The following is a 19,819-nucleotide window of genomic DNA, read 5'->3' as shown; positions in this document are numbered from 1 at the left end:
AGCCTTATCGGAGCCATAAAGTTCATGCAGGTAAGTGGTAATGGCTGATGCTAAGAGTACTGAGCTCATGGGAAGAGGACTTTAGAGAGTATAGTGAGCAAGTAGCGTGCACTGAGATGTGGCTCATTGAGAGCCCAAAAAAGCCAAAGAAATCCGTGAATGGAGAACATTAGAGGAGTGGGCAAGAGACACTCATGTGGCTAAGAGGTCACAATAGGTGGTGTCACTGACAACTGCTCTAGTAAAGGTTAGGAGAAGCTGCTAGACCCTAGCGTCTTCGTGGGGAGAAGTGTAAACTACGATAAAAGTGTGACAGAAAAAGGAAAGGGACAGCAAGAGCTGAATATGATGCATATGATGACAGAGCAAGGCCTGTTAAGAGACATAAATGTGTGGGTTGGCAAGCTAGTGAGGATCCTGCACAGACAGATTCTGTGAAGATCTACACTTGCTGGCTCAGCTAGCTGCTGGCAGGTTCCTGGAGGCAGGGGTGAGGCATGGGGATCTAGCACACACAGCTATGTGTTGTACAATCTTCCAGGCCCTTCTCTGGGTATCCATCCTTACCATCAGATGACTAGAGTCAACCAGAGGGCCACATTGTGGCCCACATTTGACCTTGTCCTACCAACAATTCGGCTGGCTCCAGTGCACCACAAATACGGCCAAAGGGAGCCTCTCCGTGGCTTTAACCAGACTTGGCATAAACTGCCTTTATAGAGCATTGTGTCTTTCCTATGCCCTTTGTCTTCATCCTGCTCAGCTCTATTTAGATGGTTTCCTTTGCTGGAAGACCACGCTCCGTGTAGGATCACAGTCCTCTGTTCTCCCATGACGGATGCCCTCCTGCCTAGCAGAGCTCCTTCCCTGGGTCGTGGGCGGCACGGGACGCCCCCGTGTGGCCGAAGGCCGCGGAGGGCAAGATGGCGTCAGGCCCGAGCGCCGCCTCTTCCGCCCTGCCGGGCGTTGCACGAGGCAGGCTTGAAGGGGAAGTGAGTCAGTGTCTGCGGACCCGGCCGGCTAAGGCCCGCGCTCGCCGAGGCCCCGAGAGGCCTCGGTCCGGCGGCGGCGGCCATGGCCGGGGGTCTGGGCCCCGGGGAGCCTGCAGTTCCGGGCGCCCAGCACTTCTTGTACGAGGTGCCACCCTGGGTTATGTGCCGTTTCTACAAAGTGATGGACGCCTTGGAGCCCGCCGACTGGTGCCAGTTTGGTGGGTGACGGCAGGCCGGCGTGGGGCGGGTGACCGGGGCTTCTAGAGCTGAAGCTTGACATTCTCCATCCCACAGCGGCCTTGATCGTGCGCGATCAGACAGAGCTGCGGCTGTGCGAGCGCTCAGAGCAGCGCACGGCCAGCGTCCTGTGGCCCTGGATCAACCGCAACGCACGAGTGGCTGACCTCGTTCACATCCTCACGCACCTGCAGCTGCTGCGAGCGCGGGACATCATTACAGCCTGTGAGCAAGTGTAGCCCCAGGGACCTAGGGATGGGAACCCGAGAGAGGTGACCGGTACAGAGCCTCTGAGATAGGGGACCATATGGGACACACACAAACAGAGATGGACAGACCTGAGTCATAACCCTCCTTTCCTTCCTTGTCCTAGGGCACCCCCCTGCCCCAGTTCTGCCCCCAAGCACCGCTGCTCCAAGGCCCACGAGCATCTCTCCAGGCTCCGAGGCTGAGGACTGGAGTCCCCGGAAATTACAGTCCTCTGCCTCCACCTTCCTCTCCCCAGGTAAAAAGAGCCTGGGTGTTGGGCTTAATAGGCCAGAGGAAAAGGCCACCATGACTGTTGACATGGCTGTAGACTGCTGCTGGTCTGTCTGCCTCTCACTGCCATCTTTATAAAGCTTTTCCAGGCTCCAAGACCCATTCCAAATCAGAGCTCCCCATTCCAAGCCCTGCTTCCTTCGGGCCACCACTGCAATCTTCAGCCCTTTCCTCTACCAAGGTAGGTGTGCCTTAAGCCCCAGGGAAATTTCCAGGCAAGGAGAAAGAAACTTAGCTTTTGGTCTATCACAGAGCCCAAATCAGCCCAGCCAGGTTATGTGAGAGACAACCAGGGTTGAGGGGAGCTTTCAGCCTGGACAAAGGAGAATACACAGGATCCTCACCTACTCTGTGGTCTCTTCCAGCAGCCAAGCCCAGAGAGCCCAGTGTCTGAGCTCCAAAAAGTCCATCCCTCCCCATTTTGCTGGCCCCTCTGTGAGATTTCCCAAGGCACCTGCAACTTCTCTGAAGAGCTCAGGATTGGAGAGGGTGGTTTTGGGTGTGTGTACCGAGCAGTAATGAGAAATACCACATATGCTGTGAAGAGACTGAAGGAGGTAGGTGTAACAGGGTGGGTAGCCACCTGGAAAACAATCCATCAGTCCTTGTTTGCCCAGTTCCTCCCTCCATCAGCCCTGACTTCTGCAGTCACCTGACTCCCACCTCCCCAAGCAATTCCTTCAGTCCTCTGATTCCAGTTCAAGGATCCCAAGCCTACCATTGTTAAGGGCCTGGAAACAGCTGGCAAGCTTGGCTCATGCTGCCTACTTTCCCTGCCTCTTCCCCCACCATGTCTGGGGCTGCAGGAGGCTGATCTAGAGTGGACTGTGGTGAAACAGAGCTTCTTAACTGAGGTGGAACAGCTGTCAAGGTGAGTTTTGGGAGTCCCTCCTGTCTAGGGGCACAAAGAGAGCCATACCAGGGCCTTGTCAGTCTTTAAGACTGCACAACACAAGCCCTGGCTCCCTTGTGCCCTCCAGGCCTTGCCAGGCCCAGGTGAGGGTACATCAATGGCTGCCCACCCAGCTTGATAAAAGGTAGTGGAGCCCAGAGAACTGAAGAACTCAGAGTCCACTCTTTGTAACAGGTTTCATCACCCAAATATAGTGGACTTTGCTGGCTACTGTGCAGAGAGTGGCTTCTACTGCCTTGTTTATGGCTTCCTGCCCAATGGGTCCTTGGAGGATCGACTGCACCTTCAGGTAGTCCCACCTAGTCTGGAACCTTTAATGGCATCACCCCTTAGCCTGTGTCAGGCAGGACTTGGGCTCCTGGTTCCTCAAACTCACTTTTTATTTGCTTCTTTGTTTGAGGCAATGCCTGACTACCCAGGCTGGCCTCAAACTGGCAATTCTCCTGCCTCAGCCTGCTCTGTGCTAGAATTATAGGCATATACCTCTGGCCCCAGGCCATTCCTCTAAAGAGGGGGGGGGTGTTATTGCCTTTGCAAGCAGAGTAGATAAAGGATTTAGACCATGTAACTCTTGAGGAATGGGGACCAGTGGAGACAGGCTGTCCAACTGAACCCAAGATTAAGCCATGCTTGAGAGTCATACTCACAAGCTACTACATATACAAGATAAGAGCTTCCCTCTCAAGCTGTTTTGGGGGAGGGGAGGGAGAAGGGCATCAGCACTTTCTGTGTAGTCAGGTAAACCCGGGCCCATCACATTCTGTCTTGAGTCCTGAGAAATGTTCCCTTGCTATTATCCCAGCTATAGAGTGCTTGCCAAAACCTTTAGAATAGCTTTAGTTACCACTTCCTCATGAATCAGATCATGGACAGTCCTGCTCCTCATTTTCCAGAAACAGAAATTGAGGCTCAGAAAGTAAAGTAGCTAGCTTGCTCCAAGCCACAGAGTGACAGGTGAGGGGAGGTTGGAGGTCAAAGAACAGCTGCCCCTGTGCTTCCATCTTTGCCTCTCCAAACCCAGACCTGCTCCCCACTCTCTTGGCCTCAACGACTGGACATTCTTCTGGGCACAGCCCGGGCTATTCAGTTTTTACATCAGGACAGCCCCAGCCTCATCCATGGAGACATCAAGAGGTGAGGAGGGGCTCAGAAGAGCTGTAGAGCAGCCATGTTCTGAGTGTCCCTGTGAGATTCCTCCTGCCCAGTCCTGTGAATATGGGGATGGGACCTCAGACTTGAGAGTACTTAGGACTCTGAGCATCCCTGCATGGTGCAGGTATGGAATTGAAGCTGGTGATAGGCCCCAGTGGTGAGCAAAAGCCAAACTATATGAAGGGGCCCTGGGACATCTGACCCTCAGACAGCGGGGATTCAGTGCCAGCTACTTTCCATAAGCAGTGTGCCAGCTTATCAGGAACACTTAGGTGTGGAGGATGGAAAACGCTAGGACCAGCCTGAACTGGTGCCATTCTTCCTTCTCCAAGTTCTAATGTGCTTCTGGATGAGAGGCTGATGCCCAAGCTGGGAGACTTTGGCCTGGCTCGTTTCAGCCGCCTTGCAGGGGCCAACCCAAGCCAGAGCAGTTCTGTGGCCCGGACTTGCACAGTACGGGGTACCCTTGCCTACCTGCCTGAGGAGTACATCAAGACAGGTCGGTTAGCTGTGGACACCGATACCTTCAGCTTTGGAGTGGTGAGCCACCAGCCCTTCTGTTGGCTTAGGGGGTGGGGGGACCACCAATAAGTAAAGGCAGGAAAGCCTAGAAAATTCTAGGCTTAGATCGGAGGCAAACCTAGTGAGAAGCTAGCATACATTTGGCCTCAGGGCTCACCCGGCCTCATACACCTCCCCTCTTCCCTTGCACTAAATCATGTTTGTAATTTTGCATCTTTTTTGCTTCATGTAGCCACTCTGAATTGCTTAAGTTTCAGTCATATAACATAATGCTGTCCTTGCTGGGAGGTGGTTTTTACCTGCCTGTCCCAGGGCTGCTGTCCCATCAGTGCTGATCCATCCCCATGCTGCAGGCCTCTTTTCTACATAATTTCTCCCTGCTAAGACCTAGAGTGATGCTCTCTGTCCCACCCTCTCTAGGTGATATTGGAAACCCTTGCTGGTCAGAGGGCTGTGAGGACACAAGGTACCAGGACCAAGTATCTGGTGAGCCTTCTAAGGTAGGGCATGGAGGGAGGAAGGGGCAGCTGCAACCAGAAAGTACAGCCCTAGAGGGTAGAATCTTTTGCAGTGCCCCACAGTAGCCTGCCACTGCTGCTGTTGACTCCTGTTTGGAAGTGGGTGAGTCCCCAAGTGGTTTTACCTTGCAAAGAAGAACCTGTTTATTGTGTACATAAGCCTTGGGGCCAGGGATGTTACATCCAGTGGCAGCGTGATTACCTTATGTGCAAGGCCCTGGGTTCCATCAAAGGGGAAAAAAGAACCTTCACAGGTCTCTCTCTGCCTTGGGCTGGGGACAGTGAGAGGGATATTCCTGACACCTTGGGTCTAATGAAACTTATAGAAGACAGGGCCAAGGATAGATAGGCAGGCTGTTATAGGGGCAATTCCAAACCATCCTGATCTGTACGCCTGCATGCCTGTGTTTCTTATTGTGCACTGAGATGGGACTAAAAAATAAGAGACCTAAAGTTTAGCATGTGAACACATGCTTTTGGCCCCAACATTCAAGAGTCTGAGGCAGGAAGATTGCTATAGACCATCTGGGGCTACATACCAAGACCCTCTGTCAAAAACAAAACAAAAAAACAAAATAAAACCTAGTATCCCATCTCAGACAGACAAACACACAGAGACAAAAAAAACAACAACTGGGTTTTAGTCCCATCTTAACAGTGGCCATGGATCACATTCCTGCCCTTCATTGAGCCTCAGTTTCCCATATAGAAAACAGACTTTTAACACATGAGCACTATTCCAGCAATTCCTAGACCCAGAAGATGCTTTGATAATGCCAGGTCTTCACCTCTTACAGATTTGTACATCTCCCATTGCTTCTCCTGGATGGTAGAACAAACTGTGAACCATACTCTACCTATCCCTTCTTCCTTTAACCTTCTGCATGCATTAGCACATCCCAGCTCAAGTGCCACTTGCTAACATGGGGCACTTGCTCAGGCCCCATGGCCCTTGCTAACAGACTAATAGGTTTGTTGGCATCTATTTCCCCCACTGCAATGGAATATCAGGACTGTAAAATAAGGCCCAGAGTGTTTGGTTTGTGGCTGTTATCAGTAGAGTCCCAGACAGCATTGGGCACACAGTATTTTAATGAACCCAGTGAAAGAAAGACCATAGGACTGAGTGGCAGTGGCCTGGAAGATTTAGCAGAGCCATTCTCACAGTATTTGTCCTACAGAAAGACCTGATTGAAGATGAGGCTGAAGAGGCCGGAGTGGCCCTGAAAAGCACCCAGCCTACTCTGCAGTTGGGTATGGCCATGGATGCTTGGGCTGCTCCAATTGCTGCCCACATCTATAAGAAGCACCTGGACTACAGACCTGGGCCCTGCCCACCCCGATTGGGCCTGGCCCTAGCTCAACTGGCTTGTTGCTGCATGCACCGTCGGGCCAAGAAGAGGCCCCCCATGACCCAGGTAGCCCTGGGGAAGCCAGCTACTAATGAAGACATAGTGGCCAGTGAAGAACCTTGTGTTCTTGCCCTGCTAGACAGCAAGAGCTACAAAGTGCTTACAGAGGCAAAACTCCCAACACTCCTTGCTTGCCCTTTGGCTCTATTTGGGGAGGTGCTCTGCAGACCAAGTGGTAAAGGGCTGCTGCTTTGCTGGGTGGGGCCAGATCCCAGGTAGAAGGAAAGGGCTCTGATCACGCCCTATAGTGGGTACTACCTTTATTCTTTTACTTTTACCTTCCACCTCTTATTCTGGTGATAGTTGAGAATAGAGTCCTTGGCTTTGGTGGCCATGAATCTCAATAATCCTTGTGATCAGACAAAGAAAAAAGGGCAATGTTTTCCCAGCTGCTTGGTGTTTCCTGGCATTACTAAGGCTATATGGGGCCTGTAGTAGCAACCTGAACACAGGCAAGTCTAGGCCAACCTGGAGCAGCTGTGTGGTTGAACCGCAGGCTGTCAGGTCAGGGCTGCCCTGCCCAGCGAGGATCCCCAGCTCTGCCCATCCTGAGAGCCTCTCTCCACACAGGTATACAAGAGTCTAGAGGGGCTGCAGGCAGGGCCTCCTTGGGAGCCAGAGGTTGCCGGCCATGGCCCCCCTTCCCCACAGGAGAACTCCTACATGTCTACCACTGGCAGTGCCCAGAGTGGGGGTGAACCATGGCAGCATGTAGTAGTGAGCAGAAGATCCCCAGCCCAGCTCCAGAAAACTCCCAACCAGCCAGTGGAGAGTGATGAGAGTGTTCCCTGCCTCTCTGCTGCCCTGCACTCCTGGCACTTGACTCCAGGTTCCTGCCCAAGCCCACCATCCTTCAGAGAGGCTAGCTGTACCCAAGAGGGCACTACCAGAGAATCATGTTGGAGGAGTGATCCAGGTGTTCAGCCCACAACCGTGGAAGGTAACTCTGGGGATATGTATCCACAGGAGGGACAAGGCTCTCCTTTAATAATAGTCACTTTCTTCCCCACCCATGTCTTCTGAGCAGAGGGATCCAGGACCAAATGTTTGGACCACTGTGTCCTTAGCTCAGGGCTATGGAAAAGGCCACAGAGAGCATGGCTTGGTACTGTTTTACTTCCCCTCACTCTGGGGGCCCTGCTCCCCACATGAGTAAGAAGTAGTAGGAGCTCCCTTCTTAGCCCTTCTCCCCACCCCATGCCTGAAGTCAAAAGTGTATTAGGCTCTGTCCTAGCAGTCTAGGAGCCTGGTCTGTTATATGACTTCTCCCAGCTTCAGCCTTAGTTCACTGGGAATCCTGCCATGTGGCCAGTGTCATGGGCAGTGAGGTCTGCGAAGACTGTGGAGGCCCGAGTGTCACTTAGCAGTTACTGTGTCTTCCCAGGCTCATCCATGGGCAGCTCCACATCGCTGCCATCAGAGCCACCACAGATCATCATCAACCCAGCCCGACAGAAGATGATACAGAAGCTGGCCCTATATGAGGAGGGGGTCTTGGATAGCCTGCAACTGCTGTCATCAGGCTTTTTCCCAGGTACCTGGGGATACCTCCAGCTCAGCTTCCTAAAGACTGGGCCCCCAGAAGAGCCTCCCACCACTGTCATACACACAGGTGCACAAGCTCATACTCTGCAGCTCCAGGGTACACAGGCATAATTCCTCGTGCCAACCCTAAATAGAGCATTTCTCCTGGCTGCACAATTAAGATGCCCACTCACCAAGAATGTGGAACAGGCAGGCCACTCCCTGTAATTGTTGGCAACTCAGCTTTTGTTCAACATCTGTGAGGAGATGCCTGGCTCAATCCCTTACTCCCCACCAATAGTACCTTCTCTTCATCTGTGAGTACCATTCTCCTCCGCTTCCAGAAAATGTGAAGTCCCAACAGGAATTTTCTATTCCAAGTATTATTTGACAAGCTGCTATTTAGGAAAAAGAAAAAAGCCTTAGCTGGGGATAAGTGTGTCTGTAAAGGTCATTCTTGGCCACATAGACAGTTTCAGGCTAAGCTACCTGAGACCCTGACCCTGTCTCAAAAAAACAAACTTGCCAGCCAGGCACAATGGCATACACACACCTGCAATCCCAGCTTTCAGGGAGGCAGATGTAGGTGGGTTGCTGTGAGTTCGAGGCCAGCTTAATCTACAGAGCTAGTCCCAGGGTAGGTAAAGGTACACAGAGAAACCCTGTCTTGAAGAAAAAAAAAAATCATGGGCACATGGGCTGGAGAGATGACACAGAGGTTAAGAGCACTGGCTGCTCTTCCAGAGGTCATGAGTTCAATTCCCAGCAACCACATGGTGGCTCACAACCATCTATAATTAAATATTAAATATGGTGCCCTCTTCTGGCGTGCAGGTGTACATGCAAACAACATTTTATACATAATAAATAATAATCTTAAAAAATGATTTGTAAAAATAAAGAAAAAACAAAACAAAACAAAAAGCTAGTGGGCTAGAGAAATTGCTCAGTGGATAAAGGCATGAACTGCTTTTGCAGATTTGCAGATGACCTAGGTTCAGTTTCCAGAATCCCTATTAGGTAATTCACAACCACTTGTAACTCCAGTCCCAGAGGATCTGAGTCCCTCTTCTGCCCTCCACAGACACCTGTGTATAGATGGTGCATATAAAACCCATTCAGACACACATATAAAAATAAAGATCTTATTTTCAAAAACTTAACTACCAAAAAAAAAAGAAAAGAAAGAAAGAAAAGAAAAAAAACCTTAGTTCCAAAGAGTGCTCTGAGCTGGATGGTGGTGGCACATGCCCATAGTCCCAGCACTCTGGGAAGCAGAGGCAGGTAGATCTCTGAGTTTGAGGTCAGCCTGGTCTACAGAGGAAGTTCCAGGACAGCCAGTCTACAGCCTACACAGAGAAACCCTGTCTTCAAAAAACATACTGGGTGAGGTGGGGACTTAGCCCAGTGGTAGAGTAAATGCAAGGCCTTGGGGTTCAGTCCTCAGCTGCGGAGGGAGGGTGCCCTATAAATTCTGAGGTCATGGTTCAAACCAGGGCATTTGGAAGACAAGACGTTGTCCCCAACTTGCTAAGTGGTATTTTCTCTTCCATAGGCTTGGATTTAGAACATGAAAACAGGCAGGGGCCTGAAGAAAGTGACGAATTTCAGAGCTGATTTGTTCACCCAGGCAAATCTCTCAGACTCAGATGTCAAAGTTCTCATGTTTGGAAGTTCTCATGATGTGCAACCTCCTTAGTAGCCGAAAGGCATCAGGTGTGGCGGCCCACCCTGGCAAAGGAGAGAGGGTGGTGGACCCTTTTGTTCTGAGGGTGTTGAGTACAGACAGGGCCGGCCAAAGAACCTGATAAAAGCTGATATGGCAGGCCATTTCAGGCCAGTATTTGGGAACAAGGCAAGCAGATGGCCTAAGGGGTTGGGTAGTACATGAGAGAAGACTCCTAGCTACACAGGCCCAGTGGAAGCAAGTGGGGCTGTTTGCATGGTGGGAACTAAACAAGGTATCCACAGGCCAGGCTTGTCATAACTGTTATTCCATCCTTTGAACTTCCCTAGAGTCCCAAGTGAAAGTAGCTATTGTGCTTGTAAATTGCCCCCCAAAAAAGGAGTGTCTTACATATTAGTTCATTAGCTAGAAGTGAACACTCTAAAACTCTCCCAAGAGTCCAATAGGACCCCTCTTTCATTTTGCATGGGTATGTGTAGGCCTTGCCAGATACCTGTGAGCTAGTTTCATGTGACTGCCTGCTAGGCAAGCTGTTCCTATATCCTGCAGGTGGGCTGTGGATGCCCCAAGTTAACTGTTAGACCACAGTACTGGTTGTGGTAGAAAGGTTCAGGAAAGACCAGCTTTGTGGTACCAAGACAGCGAGAAGCCCCAAGAAAGCAGAAACTGAGAGCAAAGAAAAGTATTTGAAGAGGGAAGAATGTTCCATTTTAAGAAACAAGTTTTTGTGTAACCAAATATCTTCAAAAGTAACCCAGGGTTACAGCCCAGGCTTACAGTGATTCTGTGTGTGAGTCACGAGTCACACTACATGCCCCTGTGAAGAACTGATGACATCCTATTTGTTCTTGAGTAATAAAAGCATACATTTCACCATCAGGTTAAACTTGTGGCATTTGTTACCATAAAAACCTTTTGTTTTCCTAAAGCTCTACATCTCCAGGTTCTTGAGTGTCCACCCACAACTCAGACCCCTAGCATCTGTTCTTTTCTCTTGTCACACCCAGACGGAGGATAGATCCTCAGTGCTGCTACCCTTGCTTTCACATGCCTTTAAGTTTTTTCTTATAGTTTCAATGGGTATTTATGCTATTTGAAATGAAACCTTCATGTCCTAATTATTTGTCAGTCTTACATAGTAATATAATTAACTTCTAACTCTGATATTTATTCTGTGAACTTAGTAAATGCACTTATTTTGGGGGTGATTATTCTGGGATAGTGTATATACAATCATCCCATCTGAAAATAAAGACAATTTTACTTCTTTGCCAACATATACGTGTGACTATGTGTGTGTGTGTGTGTGTACTTTTCTTTTTAGACAAGATCTCACTATGTAACCCTGACTGTCCTTAATATCGATATGTAGATTAGACTGGCCTCAATCTCCAGAGATCCGTCCACCTTGCCCGACTGCCTTTTTATTATTTTTCTTTATTTATTACACTGACTAGAGCCTATAAGTTGTGAATATAAGTGGGGAACTCCCACTCTCAGGAGTTCTTTCTCACCTTTCTTTAACAAATCTGTTCGCTCTATTAAAAAAAAGAAAGTGGTAGAAATAAACACCCTTGTCATTCTCCATTGTAGATATTGTCTGACCATTAAATGTGACATTAGCTGTGAAGATTGCCATAAATGTGTTTTATAAACTTACTCTGCCTACCTGAGAATTTTTCTTCTAAAAATTGAAAGAAGCTTTGCAGAATATTGCAAATGATGCTTCTGAGATAAACATGGAATTTTCCTTCATTCTGTTCATGTCTGCCTTTCTCTTGAGCGCCTCCAAACCCAAGACAGCTCCTTAGCTCTCTTTTGTAGAAATCTGTGCCACCTGTGTCCTGCCAGCTGCTTCTCTGTTGTTCCCTCAAGCCCAGAGAGAAAACCTGTCCTATACCCTTGGCAGGTTGAACCATGTCAACTGACATGGTTGGGGGGTGGGGGGACCACCAAGCCAAGTCAGTAGGAACCGAACCATTTCACCTTTACTGTGGGGCAACTCAAAACCACCTAGCTGACTTTGCCTCAAGTCATAGGGCAAAGACCACAAGACCTCTCCCAAGCAACTTGCCTTAAAATAGGCAGGAACTTTCCATTCTTTAGCATTATTTTCTATGAAGGCTTTTAGGGAGGCACACCCAAACTGCATCTCTTTAGGGCACACCTAAATGCATCTGGCAAACAAAAGATCTCTTTAGACTTTTAGGTATTTTTCTGTCAGTTATGTTTTCTATGTACAATAATCAAATATCCTGCAACAAGTCTGACATTTTGTTAAACAGTTTAGACATACTTGATTTTTTTTTTTAATATCTTTCATGGGTTCAACTAGGAAAGCCATTTGGACCTAGAATGTTCTTTCATTTTGATTCACTTTGGGTACTGTTTTGTTTTGCTTTTTCGAGACAGGGGTTCTCTGTGCAACCTTGGCTGTCCTGGACTCACTCTGTAGACCAGGCTGGCTTTAAATTCACAAAGATCTGTCTGCCTGTACCTCACAAGTTTTGGGATGGAAACTTGTGCCACCACACTTAGCTAGGGCACATTTTTTTAAAGTTTATTTGCCTTTATTCTATGTGTATTGGTGTTTTGCTTGCATGTATGTCTATGTGAGAGCGTCAGATCTTAGAGTTACAGTCAATTGTGAGCTGCACTGTGGGTGCTGGGATTTGAGCCTGGGCCCCTTGGAAGAACAGTCAGTGCCTTAATTACTGAGCCATCTCTCCAGCTCCCTAGGGTATGTTTGGTTGTTGTTTAATTGTTTTGTTTCATTGGTTGGTTGGTTGGTTGGTTGGTTAGTTGGTTGGGTTTATTTTGGGATTGTGATTTTGAATTTTTGCTGTGCTGGAGCCAAGGACTTAATGAACTCTACCAGGAAGCTCTTAACACCTACCTTAGAAAGTTTTAATTAAATTCAATGTCATAGCTGGGCATGGTGGCAGCACACCTGTAATCCCAGCAATTATGGAAACAGAGGCAGGCAGATCTCTTTGAGTTCGAGGCCAGCATGTTCTACAGAGTCCGGGACATCCAAGGCTACACAGAGAAACCCTGTCTTGAATTAATTAATTAGTTCAGTGTTAGTGGGAATGGTGTTGCATACCATTAATCCTAGCATTTAGGAAGAAGAGGCAGGCATATCTCTGTTAGTTAAGGCCAGCCTGGTGGCAGAAGTAGTGGGATCTCTGTGAGTTCAAGACGAGCCAGGTCTACCCATGACAACCACTTAAAAAAGAAAAAAGTTGGGGGGGGTAGGAAGGGAAAAAAAAGAAATTCAATGTCTTTAAATTTAAATTAGATATTTAGCCATTCAGGTTGTGTTTTTGAGTCAATGTTGATCATTTGTATACTGAACCTCTTTTAAGTGATTTGTACATCTCATTTAAGTTGATACACCCCCCTATTTAATGAAAATCATACCAACTCATCCTTTTAACATCTTTAGGCTCTGTTGTGATAACTGTCATTCCAAGTACTAGTAATGTTTCTTTTTGTTGTTGTTGTTTATTTTATTTTTTTTTCCTGAGACGCAGTGTAATAGTTATGGCTGTCCTGGACTCACTCTGTAGACCAGGCTAGCCTCAAGTTCAGAAAGTTCCACCTGCCTCTGACTTCTTGAGTACTGGGATTACTGGCGTGTGCCACTGCGCCTAGCTGATGTTTCTTTTTCTTTTTCTGGGCATAAGTAGTCCTCCTAACCCAGTCTCCGCAGTAACTGAGACTTCTGGTACAACATTGTACCTTCTCTTCCTTATTTTCTCAGTCATCCTAGAATAAAGGCTTATCAATTTTAATGAGAATTTTAAATAGCCAGTTTTGGAGATTTCATTAGTTTTTCTGAATTATCTGTCCATTTTCTATTCTGTCAGTTTCCACTCTTGATAATTTCCTTTCTTTTGCTTATTTTTTTGGTATAACTTGGTCATCTTTTTCCAATTAATTTGGGTATAGCCTCACTGGCTTTTAAAATGCTTTTGGGCCAGTTGGTGGTGGCACATGCCTTTAATCCTAGTACTTGGGAGGCAGGGGCAGGTGGATCTCTGTGAGTTCAAGGTGAGGTCCTGGACAGCCAAGGCCCTGTCTCCAAAAAAAAAAAAAAAAAACAGCTTGTAGTTTGAGATTTTATTTTTACTATTATTTTTCTAAAATTATCCATATTTTGTGGGTATGAGTGCCTGAATGTGTGTATGTGAACCATGTGTCTGCCTAGTGCCAGAAGAGACCAGAATGTGGTATTAGATCCTCTGAAACTGGAGTTACAATGAGCCTCTGTCTTAGTTTGGGTTTCTCCCAGAGTGCTAGGATTAGAGGTGTACCACTGCACCCGGCTATCAGTTTGGGTTTTATTGATGTGAAGAGACACTGTAACCAGGGCAACAACTTTTATAAAGAAAAGCATTTGGTTGGGGCTGGCTTATAGTTTCTGAGCTTTTAGTCCATAATTGTCATGGTGAGGAGCATGGTAATGTGCAGGCAGACATGGTACTAGAAAATGAGCTGAGAGTTCTACATCTGGATCCATTGAGAGCAGAAGACTGTCATTGGACATAGGAGACCTCAAAGCCCACCCCCACAGTGAAACACTTCCTCCAACAAGGCCACACTTCCTAATAGTGCCACTCTCTATGGGCAAACATTCAAACATATTAGTCTATGGGTAGCCATAGGTCTTGGGGACCTATACTGTAAAGTACAGGTTCTAGAGTCCTCTAGAAGATTCACAAGTACAGCCATTATTTGGTATCCACAGGAAATTGGTTCCAGGATTCTGTATGGATAAGAAAATCATGGAAGCTTATATAAGGATGTAGCTCAGTTAGTAGAGTGTTTTCCCAGCATGCACAAAAAGACCTGGGTTCCAACCCCAGCACTGCGTTAGTGGGGCCTGGCGGTATTCACCAGTAATTCTAGTACTTGAGACCTGGGAACAAGAAGACCAGAAGTTGAGGGTCATCCTCAGCTGTGTAGTTCAATTTGAAGCCAGCCTGAAATACATGATACCCTCTCTCTCTAAAATAAATAAATAAATAAATAAATAAATAAATAAATGAATAAATAAATAAATAAATAAAGTCCTGTGCTGGAGAGATGGCTCAGTGGTTAAGAGCACTGTTTGTTCTTCCAAAGGTCATGAGTTCAATTCCTGGTGGCTCACAACCATCTATAATGTGAACTGATGCCCTCTTCTGGCAGATGGAAATGCAGCTAGAACACTTATATACATAAAATAAATAAATCTTTAAAAAATAGTTTTAAAAAAAAGTCCTTCTGTATAAAATGGCATAAGTAGGCTTATAATATATACACATTATCCTTTACAATATTTTTACCATAATGAATTGACTTTATTATCATTTTAATTAACAATCCGCATTTTTCTTTTTGTTTGATTCTTTGACAATTTCACATGTTTATAATGCAATTTTGTCATTTTAAACCCCACCCCTGTTTTCCTTTCTTCTGCCTCCCACTCCTGCTGAACTCCTTTTTTTTAAATTAAATTTTTATTTTTTATAATAATTACAGTTTGTTCACTTTGTATCCCAGCTATAGCCCCCTCCCTCCCTCCCAATCCTACCCTCTCTCCTTCATCTCCTCCCATTCCCCTCTTCAAGTCCACTGATAGGGGAGATCCTCCTCCCCTTCCATCTGACCCTAGTTTATCAGGTCTCATCAGGACTGGCTGCATTGTCCTCCTCTGTGGCCTGGCAAGGCTGCTCCTCCATCAGGGGTGGTGGTCAAGGAGCCCACCACTGAGTTCATGTTCCCCTTACTGGGGTACCCACTTGGAGACTAAACTGCCATGTGCTACTTCTGAGCAGGGGTTCTAAGTTATATCCATGAATGGTTCTTGGTTGGAGAATTAGTCTCAGAAAAGACACCTGTGCCCAGATTTTTTTGGTTCTGTTGCTCTCCTTGTGGAGCTCCTGTCCTCTCCAGGTCCCACTATCCCCCCCTTCTTTTATAGGATTCCCTGCACTCTTCCCAAAGTTTGGTTAAGAGTCTCAGCATCTGCTTTGATACACTGCTTGGTAGCGTCTTTCAGAGGCCCTCTGTGGTAGGCTCCTGTCCTGTTTCCTGTTTTCTCCTTCTTCCAATGTCTATCCTGTTCGTCTTTCTGAGTGAGGGTTGATCATCTTACCCAGGGACCTCCTTCTTGCTTAGCTTCTTTAGGTGTACAGATTTTATTATGTTTATCCCATATTATATGTCTAATATATACCATGTGTGTCTTTCTGCTTCTGAGATACTTCACTCAGGATGATCTTTTCCAGTTCCCACCATTTGCCTGCAAATTTCTTGATTTCCTTGGTTTTTATTGCTGAGTAATATTCCATTGTGTAAATGTACCACAATTTCTGTATCCATTCCTTATTTGAGGGACATCTGGGCTGTTTCCAGGTTCTGGCTATCACGAATAAAGCTGCTATGAACATGGTTGAGCAAATGTCCTTGTTGTGTACTTGAGCATATTTTGGATATATGCCTAGGAGTGGTATAGCTGGATCTTGAGGAAGTGCTATTCCTTACCAACAAGTTTCTCTGTGACTTCCTTCTTTTTAAAAAGGCAGGAATGGCCAAGCATGGTGGTAAATGCCTGTAATCCTAGTACTCAGGGAAGCAGAGGCAGGTGTGTAGCGCTCATTTTTAAAATTCTACTTTATTTGGAATGTTTAGGCTTCAACCTCCCTTCCAACCTCCCCCCCACCTTATGTGGGAGAGAAAAGGTTAGTGGGGAGAGGGGCCCGGACCCCTTTACTTCTCCCTGCTGTTTAGAGTCAAGAGGTTCTTTTAGGACTCCATACCAATCTCCATCAACCACAGGTGCAGCTAGCAGTCTCCTCCACATCACTGCACCCCGAAGTGTTTCTGTCTGTCTGTCTGTCTGCTCCAAACCACCACACCATCTCTGGTCTCTCCAAACTGTTACACAACACACACCAACACCAAATGCCACACACATTCCTCCTCTGCCCTCATATTTATACTCTCAGAGTCCTTAGCCCTCTCCGTGCTATAGGTGGAAGGCCATTACCAGCTGGCAGAAGCCATGCTCCAATTGAGACAGTTAACAGGTGTAGACAAACTATAGCCCAACTAAAATCCCACTCCTGGGATTAAAACAAAAGCATATTTACATAACATAGCTGACTTTACAAAGAAATCAAAACTTCCATTTCACAGGTGGATCTTTGAGGCCAGCCTGGTCTACAAATCAAGTCCAGGACATCCAGGGCTGTTACACAGAGAAACCCTGTCTCAAAACAAAAAAAAAAAAAAAGGGCAGAAATGGCTGGGCAATGTTAATCCCAGCACTAGGAAGGTTTAGGCAGGTGAATCTTTGAGTTCGAAGCCAGCCTGGTCTACAGAGTGAGTTCAGAGCTACAGAGAGAAACCCTGTCTGGAAAAACAAACAAACAAACAAAAAGGCAGGAAAGGTTTGCAAAGCCAAGTGAAAGCAACCTGTCAGGGGAGGGGACCCAGAAATGGAATTCTGCCCTGCTACTTGTCTTATTTTGTTGGCTTTTCATGACCCACTGGGTTTAATGGGGGTTGCCTACATGAGCACTGGTGAGGGTTATTCTCTGGAGCATGAGTAACTTAGCAGTGCTCCTTTACAATTGAAAGCATCTTTAAATTGCTTATGTTACTTAGTACAATGCAAGTTCTATGAAAATACCATTTACAGCCTAGCACTGTGGTACATGCTTTTAATACCAGTACTCAGGGAAGCAGTGACAGGCAGATCTCTTGTGAGTTCGAGGCTAGCCTGGTCTACAAAGGGAGTCTAGGACAGCTAAGGCTACACAGAGAAACCTTGTCTTGAAAAACCAAAAGGGGGTGGGGCGTGGAGAGATGGCTCAGAGGTTAAAAGGTTAAGAGGACTGGCTTTTCTTCCAAAGGTCCTGAGTTCAATTCCCAGCACCCACATGGTGGCTCGCAGCCTTCTATAATGAAGTCTTTTGCCTTCTTCTGGCATGTAGGTGTATATACATAGTAAGTAAATAAATCTTTTAAAAAATACTGTTATATTGTATTTTCTGTTTCTTTCTTTCTTTTTTTTTTTTTTTTTTTTTTTTTTTTTTTGGATGCTGATCAGAGCCTACATATGCTTTTTCTGGTATTTTGTGCTTCCTTTTTCTCTAAAGCTTCCCTCCTGGCCATGTGACTATCTATCCACCACGTAGGTGATCTCCATGGCAGCTTAACTCAACTGGAATAGCTTTTTTTCCCTTCTCTTTCCCTCTAGGTAGCTGCTGAGATTTATATCCCGCTCTGAAGTTTTAATTTTCAACTTTATTAAAATTATAAAATTATCCTCAAGCTTCAGAAGAAGTGTTGGTTTGTTGGTTGGATCCATAAATATATAGAAGTCCATCTTAAGGTTTTTCTGATTATCTTTTTGGTATGGTTTTTCATGTGATTGCATTGTAGTCATACTTTATTGATTTAGTTTGTCCCAAATTTATTGAGACTTATTTTAAGGCCTAGCATATGGTCAGCTTTGCAATGTGCCCTGTGTGTTTGATGAGTTCATATTCTCTCGTTGAGTAGAATGTTCTTGGTTGAGGTAGGTCAAAGTGCCTCTTAGTGCAATGCAAGTCTCAATATCCTCAATGATTTCCCATCTCCCCACTTTGTCTTGCAGACTGAGAAAGTTATTGCAAAGTTCAGCTCTAACTATGGATTCACATTTATTTCTTTCTGCTCTGCTAGATTTTGTTACAGGTATTTTTAAGGTCCCTCCTTGAATATACTTATTCTTAATTTACGTTTTTATATTATGACATACTCTCTGTCACTGGTAATATCCCTTCAAAAGTTGGCTTTATCTGGCATTAATATAGCTACTCTGGCTTTCTTTTTTTGTTTTGCTTTTTGTTTTTAGATACAGGGTTTCTCTGTGTAGCTCTGGCTGTCCTGGAATTTTTCTGCTTCAGCTCCTGCCTTCAGGTTCCTATTTTGAGTTCTTCCTCTGACTCAGGGTTAGGGTTAGAAAAAAATGAATATAAGATGAAATGAACTCTTTCTTTCCCCAAATTGCTTTTGGTTGTGGTGTTTATAACAGCAACAGAACTAGGGCTGGGCGTAGTGGTGCATGCCTTCAATCCCAGCAAATGGGAAGGCATGAGGCAGGCAGATCTCAGTGAGTTCAGGGCCAGCCTTGTTTACAAAGTGAGTCCAGGACACTCAAGGCTGTTACACAGAGAAACCTTGTCTCAAAAAAAATAAAAAAATAAAAAGCAAACTAGGACAGAAATTGCCTACACTTGGGAGGCAGATGCAGGAGGATCTCTGTGAGTTCAAGGCCTTCCTGGTCTACACAGTGAGTCCCCAGACAGCCAGGGCTATTACAAAGAGAAACCCTGTCTCAACAAAAGAAAGAGAGACAGAGAGAGAGAGAGAGAGAGAGAGAGAGAGAGAGAGAACAGACAAAAAAAAAAAAAAAGAAGAAGAAGAAAAGAGACCAGAATCCAGCATCAGTGATTTTAAAACTTCTAGGAAGTATTTCCTCGAGGTCAGCATGTAGAAGCTGTCGTCCTGATAGAGAAAAAGCTGCATTTAAGCTGGCAGCCAAACTTCCTACTATATAAGGAACTCTCACATGGTACTGGTTTTGGCAGCTTGAGAACTGCAGGATTGAAGAGGTCACAAAGAGCAGCTGGGGCGGTGCACTTACTATATGACAGGGTTGGAACTCCTGGAGAGAATCTAGAAGGTTAAGGTGCCACCTCAGTTGCAGTGGAGTCCCCAGCATATTGGAGATACTAAGACCATGGGATGATCACCAAGGACAGTGACAGGTATAGAATGGAGGGGGCTTCAGCTTATGAGACAAGCTGTATGTTCTGTGAGGGCTGAGCCAGAGAAATGGAGCTGCCTAGGCCCCTTGGTACCTAGATTATGAGTCCCAGACATCAGACATTAAGCAATTTACACTGTTGAAGTTTAATTTTGCTTTGCTTTGATTGTAACTGTGCCTTGGTTCTTTTCTTGGAGTAAGAAAATATGTAACTTTTTTTTTTTGTACAGGAGCCCACAGTTGAGAAACTTTAGCTCTCTAAAAAGACTAAACTTTTAAATAGATTTTTTTTCTTGTTTGTCTGAGATATGGTTTCTTTGTGAAGCCCTAGCTGCTCTAGACTAGCTCTGTAGACCAGGCTGACCTCAAACTCACAGAGATCACTTCCCTCTGCCACCTGAGTGCTGGAATTACAGGCATGCACCACCAATGCTCAGCTGTGTTTTAAATTTTAAAGATTTGAGGTCTTTTAAATGTTGGAACAGTTGGGCTGGAAGAGATAGCTCAGTGTTTA

The 19,819-nt window shown here is 46.1% G+C and overlaps 1 protein-coding gene across 6 annotated transcripts; it reads left to right on the top strand.

Annotated features, from left to right (window-relative positions):
* The first annotated feature begins 981 nt into the window (after window positions 1-981).
* On the top strand, window positions 982-10,774 carry Irak1 (interleukin 1 receptor associated kinase 1). Of its 6 annotated transcripts, none has more exons than XR_009588525.1 (14): window positions 982-1,210; window positions 1,287-1,454; window positions 1,603-1,734; window positions 1,850-1,950; window positions 2,138-2,326; window positions 2,576-2,640; window positions 2,857-2,971; window positions 3,704-3,816; window positions 4,167-4,374; window positions 4,777-4,842; window positions 6,056-6,292; window positions 7,116-7,226; window positions 7,671-7,820; window positions 9,366-10,774. XR_009588525.1 is itself a non-coding variant. In XM_060375628.1 (14 exons), the coding sequence occupies exons 1-14, from the start codon at window positions 1,075-1,077 to the stop codon at window positions 9,425-9,427; spliced, it is 2,031 nt and encodes a 676-aa protein (XP_060231611.1). In that variant the 5' UTR covers window positions 983-1,074; the 3' UTR covers window positions 9,428-10,774. The 6 variants fall into 6 exon arrangements, 4 of the variants coding, with proteins under 4 accessions (XP_060231611.1, XP_021520541.1, XP_021520540.1 ...); XR_009588524.1 differs by having other exon boundaries at window positions 983-1,210; window positions 2,135-2,326; XM_060375628.1 differs by having other exon boundaries at window positions 983-1,210; window positions 6,938-7,226.
* The last annotated feature ends 9,045 nt before the right edge of the window (window positions 10,775-19,819 follow it).

This window comes from Meriones unguiculatus, chromosome X (assembly GCF_030254825.1).
Source record: "Meriones unguiculatus strain TT.TT164.6M chromosome X, Bangor_MerUng_6.1, whole genome shotgun sequence".
Lineage (NCBI taxonomy): Eukaryota > Metazoa > Chordata > Mammalia > Rodentia > Muridae > Meriones > Meriones unguiculatus.
The sequence above is the reverse complement of the archived record's forward strand: the minus strand, read 5'-3'. Positions and strand labels throughout refer to the sequence as shown.